The 9,416-nt window shown below is 44.8% G+C and overlaps 1 protein-coding gene across 1 annotated transcript; it reads left to right on the top strand.

Moving 5' to 3' along the window:
• The first annotated feature begins 5,404 nt into the window (after positions 1–5,404).
• LOC135384399 (uncharacterized) lies at positions 5,405–8,449 on the top strand. Its single transcript, XM_064613600.1, has one exon. The coding sequence runs from the start codon at positions 5,405–5,407 to the stop codon at positions 8,447–8,449; it is 3,045 nt and encodes a 1,014-aa protein (XP_064469670.1).
• The last annotated feature ends 967 nt before the right edge of the window (positions 8,450–9,416 follow it).

The following is a 9,416-nucleotide window of genomic DNA, read 5'->3' as shown; positions in this document are numbered from 1 at the left end:
TTCCAGAGTCTCTGCTGTTCACAGTTGATTACATACAACTATCAGACCTTCCCGCTATTGGAATGATGGTTCTCACGTATAGGAATATTAAAGTTTTTATAATACAACTTGTAATTTTGAATGTAATCATATTGATTCAGAACGTCTTCTCTGTAGTTGTATAGATTTTATTTCCTCTTGTGTTCGTGTCCTTCTTGTCGTTCGTGTTCCGTGGTCTTCCAGGGTTTCTACTGTTCACAGTTAATTGCATTCAACTATCAGAACTTCCCGCTATTGCAATGATGGTTCTCACGTATAGGAACATTAGACTTTTTATAATACAACTTGTAATTTTGATTGTAATCATATTGATTCAGAATATCTTCTTTGTAGTGGTATATATTTTATTTCTCCTTGTGTTCGTGTCGTTCTTGTCGTTCGTGTTCCGTGGTCTTCCAGGGTCTCTGCTGTTCACAGTTAATTGCATACAACTATCAGAATTTCCCGCTATTGGCAGTGATGGTTCTCACGTATAGGAACATTAGACTTTTTGTGATACAACTTGTAATTTTGATTGTAATCATATTGATTAAGAATATCTCCTTTGTAGTGGTGTAAATTTTATTTCCTCTTGTGTTCGTGTCGTTCCTGTCGTTCGTGTTCCGTTGTCTTCCAGGGTCTCTGCTGTTCACAATTAATTACATACGTCTATCGGCACCCGTCTTCGACACATCAGAGCAGATATCATTAGAGCTGGTTGTTGGCTAGGAGCGTGCTATGTGGTGAAATTCATTTTTAACATATATATTTTCTGTGTTGGATTCATAAAACAAAGTAATAATTGTAGTGTCTCTTAGAATGAAAATTGTATAGAGTTCGATTAGATTATGCCATGAGGATGATTTTATGATAGTTAAAATGTTAGATTATTCTCCTCTGTTGTTTTAATTAAGTATACCTTCTTTGCAGTGGTATAGATTTTATTTCCCCTTGTGTTGGTGTCGTTCTTGTCGTTCGTGTCTCATGGTCTTCCAGGGTCTCTGCTATTCACACTTAATTACATACAGTTATCAGAACTTCCCGCTGTTGCAATGATAGCTCTCATGTTTAGGTATATTAGACTCTTTATAACACAACTTGTAACTTTGATTGTAATCATATTGGTTCAGAATATCTTCTTTGATTAAATGTGGTGTCCGTTTCTCGTTTTGATATGGTATTGTATAGCCATTATTTCCCTACATGTTGGAGGATATGTCCGTTTGGTTCTATATTAATGCTATGTGTTGATCGTGTTGATTCGAATTATTTCCTTATGTCTGCGCTATTCACTTAATAAGAAACTGATTTATTAAAATTGTGTCATGTTGGAATATTAAACTCAGCTTCCATATTGTGCTCGAAATTACTTACATCTAACACAACTTGTAATTAAAACTGTAATTAAAACTCCGGAGATGCAATGATGGTTGTCACGTCTCAGACTTTTTACAACACAATTAGTAATTTTGATTGTAATCGTATTGATTAAAAATATCTTCTTTGCTTAAATGTGCTATCCCATTTTAGTTCTGATTCATTGAAAACTTATGTAATTACCATTAATAAATATATTGTGTATGATGATTACAATTGATAATATATTTGGCTTTAATAAACATATTTCAACTGGTGCTTTTTGTGCATGACTCCTGTTTGCATGTCTATGCTTGCATGTAAGCCGCCTACTGCACACCTGATGTAGCGGAAAAAAATGTGAGTCAAGTCGGCCCAGGCTAAAAAAATGTGAGAGGGTAAGCGCACGCGCAGTCCTTCCCCGCCGATAAGCGCGCGGAGAACCCTCCACCCGAGCGCCGCGCAGGAAAAAATACGCGAGTGAAGTCAGCCCAGGGGTCAATAAACGGGCTTATAACTAATCCCACTTTTGCCTCAGCCTGCCCTCTTACTACTCACATCACAACACTCAACTCACTCAATCAACTTTCTCGACACCACAATTTCGCTAGACAACGGCAACCTCACCACAACCCTGTACAAAACGCCAACTGACAAATAACAATACCCTCGCCCTAACAGTCACCACCCGCGCCCCTGTAAAGTTGTCATTCCTAATGGGCAGAGTGTAAGACTACGCAGAGTTTTTCTGTTTTTTTTTAAACGACGCAGATTATGCTGAGAGCTAAACGAACTCTGCAGCACACTGTCCAAAAGAGACGACGTTCCAACGAACTTTGTCGTAAGGCACTCACAGTGGATCGAAACGAGGTGGTTCTGGAACACCAAAAAATTCAGCTACGAGCCAAATAAGCTTGATCACGAGATATTCCAACGCACTTCGAAACATCAAGGCCATTCTACGGAAACACAAGCACCTCCTCCAAAGCAATGACGACTTAGAAATATATTCACCGATCCAATACAGGTACCATACCGACGTGCGAAAAACCTAGCAGACTCCCTTGTGAACGCCAAAATCAGCAAAACCAACACCCAGTACAATGGAACACAGGCGAAAATCCGGAGCAGGACCAGTTCAAAGTGAATTATCGGATAGGAACCACTTTGAATGTGGGACCATTTAGAGACTGGGGCCAGTTAAATGTAGAACCAGTTCCATGATGGACTTTCAGGAAGTTTCCAAGCTTAGGAGTTTCAGTTGAAGTGATCCACTTGGCATATGGGACCACTGAATGCATGGCCGGAAATAATGCCTAGAAATGCACATATTGTTCGAGTAAATGTTGTTTATTCTACTAAAAGCATACATTGAACACTACGAAATAGTCAATACATCTCTATGCATGTACTACGTAGCAGTGTTGGGGGTATCTCGCTACTACAACTAACCAACTTTTCTCGGTAACTTTTAACCTATCTCGTTGCGTTTGAGCTCCAGTATCTTCTTGAGGAACTCTTTCACTTTTTAGGTAACCTTGTCAAAGTAACTCTGACAAAGTCCAAAGTTCCTCCGTCTCCCTCCCTAGTCTCTTCAGACGACAGCAACGTGCACGCCGGCGGTGCGTGTACAGCGAGTCTGACACCCTTGTTGTTGCTCGGTGAACGTTACAAATTCTGTTTTGGCCGTACATTAGGAGGCTCAGGTGCCGCTCATCTTAACGACGAGCAGTCTACTTATAATGACAGAGGGCAGGAGCGGGTCTAGATGGAAATACGCGTCTTCGAAGATGCGCAATGATCAAAATAAAGAAAAAATGGTGTACCTTCCTGATTTCTTCAGACGAAGAATCTACCGAACCGATTTTTGTTCTGCAAACGGCAACGGTATCAGGTGACCGAAGGGAACAGATGTTCTCATTAGACCTTGTAGCTTTTATAATTAAAAAGTGAATGAACGATTTTTAGGATTAGTCATTCGACGCTTGGCCGCATGGCCAAGAACGTCGTGGCCAGTTCCTCTGTCACATGAAAGTGGTCATTAGAATTGCCCCGCAAAAAAAGTGTTTGATCTAGTTTTCTAGTAGTATTCTTTATCTTGTAGAGAGCGTCGTGCCATGTTGATGGAGAGCCCTTACGTATTTGTGCTGGTTCACGTGAGTGTGGGTGTTGGGGAAACGAACGTATGTTTAGATGTATGTGCTGCCTTCTCCACTAACGTAAAGACAGACCGTTTCATATGTGCTTTCAGTGTCTGGGGTTCGATCTGTGAACCACTTGGGGGCGAGCATCCAATTACCTAAACTTCCTTTGGCTTCCCATCCTCTATCGTTCCCACGGAGAGTGTCCGTTTACTTCCCTTCTGTGGCCTCCATCTCTCTCTCTGTGTTTAGTTGTAGTTGCAATAAAGAAGTCAACCTGTGCGGACGTGTGTGAGCGTGTAGTCCGTCGTCAAACGACGTATCCGCGGATGGCACCCTTACTGCTTGCCTCTTCCCGTGTTTCGGCACCAGAAAAATGTAGCTCTAAAGGGCTAAATGCTCTCAAAATTTGACGGGGATCTCAGAAACTGGGAAAGCTTTTGGGACCAGTTCGACTCTACCATCCACTCAAACGAATCGCTCTCCAAGGTGGACAAGTTCAAATATCTTGAAAAGCTACTTGACAGGAAAGGCAATGACAGTTATCAAAGGACTTTCGCTTTCCGAAGAAAACTACTCGGCCGCCATTGAACTTCTGAAGGACCGATTCGGGAAGAAAAGTCTAATTATCGACGAACACATCTCAAGATTGTTAAACTTGCCAAACGTAAATAATTCAAGTCAAGTCGCTAAGCTACTCGAACTTTACGACGAAGTGCGAACTGGGGTCAGGTGCCTGGAAGCCTTGGGTGTGGCTCATTCTTCATATGGTGTGCTGTTGCTATCCGTTTTACGCAAGGCAGTCCCTGTGGATATCAACTTGGAATATGATCGAAAGCATGCGGACAAGGATGATTTTGACTCCTACTTGACATTTTTGAACTTAGAAGTTGCCGGACGCGAGAGAGGTCAACGCGGGGGAGCAAGCAAGCCTCACATAACCAAACAACTTGGAGACGGTACCCGAAGTCGCCAACACAACAATCTCCCATCAGGAGTTGCCTTAACGGTTGGCGCAGAACAAACAAAATGCGTATTTTGTGAGTCTACTGATCATTCCCTGCAGAGCTGCGCGGCTCCTCTTTCTTTGGAACAAAAGAAGGAGAAGCTCAAAGCAGAGAGACGATGTTTTCGATGTGGCAAACAATATCATCGGGCACGGGAATGCAGAAGTGGGTCCCGACTGTGCTGCGCATTTTGTAATGGGAAACACTTGACAGTGATGTGCGACCCAAAATGGAAACGTGGCGCCGGATCCGAAGTTGCCACAACAGCTACTGAAACTCAGATAATGAAGCCAACGGCAGTTGCCACGTTGAGAGATTCCAGCCCGACGTACGCTGCAAACAGCACAGTGCTCCTTCAGACTCTTCGTGCATATGCAGAAAGTGAAAGTGATCGAAGGCTCACACGCATTCTGATGGATGGAGGCAGCCAACGCACATTTATTAAGAAGTCATTGTCGGAGATGCTTAAATGCCAAACCTTAGGAGAAGAAGAGCTAACAGTCCACACCTTTGGCTCTACATCAACTATCCAGAGAAGATGCCGCAGGGTGCAATTATGGTTGCGTAGCCAGTTTGACCGTAACGAAACCACAGTCGAGGCGCTCGAGATGCCAGAAATTTGCATTGATGTCATGCGAGTGCCGAACAACGACCAAATAGCCAAAATGGAACGGGACGGTCTCTGCGTAGGTTACGTTCCGATGACTAACACCGATTGCGACCATGGAATCGGAATCCTTATCGGAGCAGACTGCTATTGGAGGGTCGTTACCGGAGAAGTATTTGAGCGAACCATTGGTGGCTATCAATACAATCTTTAGTTGGACTCTCCAAGGACCGGTACCAACAAGTACAGTTACAACTTGCACTAATGTCTGCGTCATGAGAACGGTAGTTGACCAAAACGAGGCAGACATATCGAACGAACTGAGACGATTTTGGGAACTAGAGCATATGGGTATACAAACAAAGGATACGGTTTGCGACAAGGTAAACGACACTATCGTGCGAGAGTTCGAAGCAAAGATAAAGCACAATGAAGACGGAAGGTACGAGGTACACATACCGTGGAAAACCAGTGATCCGTGTTTGCCAAGAAACAAGCGAACTGCAGAGGAGAGACTGAACTCGTTAACGAAAAGGCTTTTGAAGAACCAGCACGTCATGATGGAGTACGACACCACTATTCGGCAATATTTGAATGACGGACACGCTGAGAGAGTTGATATCAAAGCAAACGCCGACGGACCAGTCTTCTACCTGCCTCATCGAGCTGTATTTAGACCTGACAAAGCAAGTACTAAAGTGCGCATCGTGTTTGACGCTTCGTCCAGTGCTTCGGACTGCCCTTCGTTGAATGACTGCCTGGAGGTTGGACCAAACCTGAATCCTGATCTCCTGGCAACAATTCTAAGATTCCGTAAGCACAGTGTTGCCGTTACAGCCGACATTGAGAAAGCATTCTTGCAAATTTCTCTTAATCCGAACGACAGAGACGCTTTCAGATTCATGTGGTACACTTTCATGCCGGAGAGCGGAAGACCACTGTCCGAGATTGAGGTTTGGAGAATGACGAGGGTGCCCTTTGGTGCCGCCTCCAGCCCGTTCCTTCTTGCAGCAACACTTCGTTATCATTTCAACTTAATGTCTAGCACGTACCCCGAAACCTACAGGAAACTAACGGACGGCTTCTATGTGGATGACTTTGTGACTAGCGTCAGGTCAAGAGAAGAGGCTGAAATTCTGCACGATGAGGCAAATAAAGTTCTTTCGGCTGCTGGCATGCATATAAGGAAGTGGGCGACGAACGACAGTGAGCTACAGGTATCGTTCAGGACTAAAAACAAAGACAACAGTCAGGTGAAAAAGGTCTTGGGCATTGTTTGGAACACGACAAATGACGTCCTGTCACCTCCAATGGACTCATTGGACCAGTTCCTGACAAAGAAAAGAGACACGAAGAGATGTTTACTTCAAGTTAGTGCACGAATATACGACCCTCTCGGCATTCTCTCTGCCTACACAGTCAAGGCAAAAATACTAAGTCAACGAGCGTGGGAATTGGGCATCGGATGGGACGACGAGCTACCCGAACACATCGGTAAAGAGTGGCAACAGCGGTGCAAGGGAATTCCATTTCTACCAAAGATCACTGTGCCAAGGGCAATCACAGACGATGACTCAGTTGTGTCCCGAAGTATTCATTGCTTCTGCGATGCGAGCCAGCAAGCGTACGGTGCAGTGCTGCATCTGCGCACAGTGTACGAAGATGGAAGCATAAATGTCGTTATCGTGGCTGCTAAATCGAGAGTTGCCCCACTAAAGCGAGTTTCACTCCCAAGACTTGAACTTTTGGGTGCTCTTGTGGGTGCTAGGCTTACTCACCACGTGACAGCAACTTTGAACTACGAAGGCCTCACCATGCGGTATTGGACCGATTCGACCGTGGTTCTTCACTGGGTAAAAGGAAGCGCTAGTAGATGGAAACCCTTTGTTGCCAACCGCGTCACCGAGATTCAAAGTATGTGCAACCCTTCAGACTGGCATCACTGTCCAGGTGAATCTAATCCAGCTGATCTGCTGACAAGAGGAGTGCTGCCCGACATGCTCATGAAAGACGACTTCTGGTGGAAGGGACCTGAGTGGCTCAACAATGAAGAGGCCCTCTGGCCGAAATTCGAAGTTGACACTTTGGAGCTTCCTGAAACAACATCGCGAGAGGAAAGAAAAAACGCAACAGCGATGATGGCGACGGATGCCCATGTTAGCACGCCACTCCTCACTCTTGAGAACCACAGTTCTCTTCTGACTGTGCTTCGAATCACCGCGTGGATCAAGCGTTTTATTCACAACTGTCGACAGAAAGATGCTAGGATTTCTGGCCCGCTAAATGCGGCCGAAATCCAAAGTTCGCTGAGACAATGGATCCGCCAGGTGCAGAGGGAAAGCTTTCCAGGAGAACTGGAGATACTATCATCGGACAAAAACACTGTCGGCGAAACGTCTCCACTACGAACCCTGTCACCCTACGTGGACAAGGATCAAATAATGCGCTTGCGAGGAAGGCTGCAACAGCGCGATGCCGAGGCAGCAGTTAAGCATCCCATAATTCTTCCCAAGGATCACGACTTCACTTCGAAACTCATCACGCAAGAGCATTTGCGACTTCTGCATGGAGGTGTTAGAGACACCTTAGTGCAGCTCCGTGAATCCAATTGGATACTGAGAGGAAGGCAAGCAGTCAAACGAGCTATTCATCAATGTTTGACCTGTCGGAAATGGCGATCCAAGCCAGCGGATGAGGCAATGGCACCACTACCACGCGACCGTGTGACAGAGGCAGAACCATTTGTTGTATCTGGGATTGACTTCGCCGGACCTTTGTTCTATAAAACTGAGACCGGAAGTAGCAAGGCATACATAGTTCTGTTCACGTGTGCCGTAACTAGAGCCGTGCACCTCGAATTGGTAACCGATCTAACAGCAGCCACTTTTCTATTGACTTTCCGTGGATTTATTTCCAGGAGAGGGATATGCCACACTGTGTACACAGATAATGCCCTCACTTTCAAACACGCATCGAAAGACCTTAAACAGCTCTGGACCGAAATGCGAGGCGGCGAAGTACAGGACTATTTCTCTGGGACGCAGATAACTTTGAAATTTATCGTTGAGAGAGCAGCGTGGTGGGGCGGATTCTGGGAACGGATGGTGCGCACCGTCAAAACGACTCTCCGGAAAGTCCTAGGCACAAGTAGCTTGACGCTTGACCAACTAACAACGCTACTCACAGAGGTAGAAGCCATGGTGAACTCTAGGCCCATCTCCTTCGTCTACTCGGACAGCAACGAACCCGATCCCTTGTCACCGGCCCACTTCCTAGTCGGTAAGCATATAACCCGACTGTCTGACCAGCCTACTGTCTAAAAAAATTGGGTATGGGAAGTGCCGTCTTGTAGAACATGTGGAGTGCACTATATTACAATAACTGGGGGTTTATTTAGCCAGACAACTGAGTGTGGAGTACACAGCACAGTGTAATGTTTCTTATTCTGGCAATGTCAGCGTGGTTCCAGAAGTGTGAAATGTGGCACTAGGATGCGCAATAAACCAATTAGAGAAAAAATGGCGTTCCTTCACAATTTTTTTGCGGACGATCTATCGAACGCATTTTTGTTCTGAAAACGGCTTTTGGTATCTGGTGACCGAAGAGATCAGATGTTCTCATTGGAGCAACTTCGTAGCTTTTATAATTAAAAAGTTAATTATTGAAAGTTAATTAAGACATTGCCTTAGGAGTCTGTTAATGCCCCCCTAGTGCCCTTCAGCATATGCTATATTGCAATTGATTTCATCTCGGAAAAAGTGATTGATATATTTTTCAAAATCTGTTCACACTTAGCGTGGACACCCTGTATATATTCTGTTTGGTGGGTCCAACAGATGTGATCAAGGCTAGTGCCACATTTCACACTTCTGGAACCACGCTGACATTGCCAGAATAAGAAACATTACACTGTGCTGTGTACTCCACACTCAGTTGTCTGGCTAAATAAACCCCCAGTTATTGTAATATAGTGCACTCCACATGTTCTACAAGACGGCACTTCCCATACCCAATTTTTTTAGAGCATGTGCTTAAAATTGCACAACTGCCACTGAAACAACTTTGCCGCCAATTGAATCAGTGTCAAATGTATATATACGAGGGGTGTTCAAGTGAAACCGGGACTTTCTGTCTCCTGAGTGTACAAATGGCTCGCGCTACTTCATTTTTGTCATTTTCACACGCGACAGACCTCCGTGTTCACCACATAGTGGTCCAAAGTTTGTGCAAAACAGAAGATACGTGCTGGACAAGATGACCGACAACGAGGTGAGCGCGCACATGGAA

The sequence above is a fragment of the Ornithodoros turicata genome, chromosome 2 (assembly GCF_037126465.1).
Source record: "Ornithodoros turicata isolate Travis chromosome 2, ASM3712646v1, whole genome shotgun sequence".
Lineage (NCBI taxonomy): Eukaryota > Metazoa > Arthropoda > Arachnida > Ixodida > Argasidae > Ornithodoros > Ornithodoros turicata.
The sequence above is the reverse complement of the archived record's forward strand: the minus strand, read 5'-3'. Positions and strand labels throughout refer to the sequence as shown.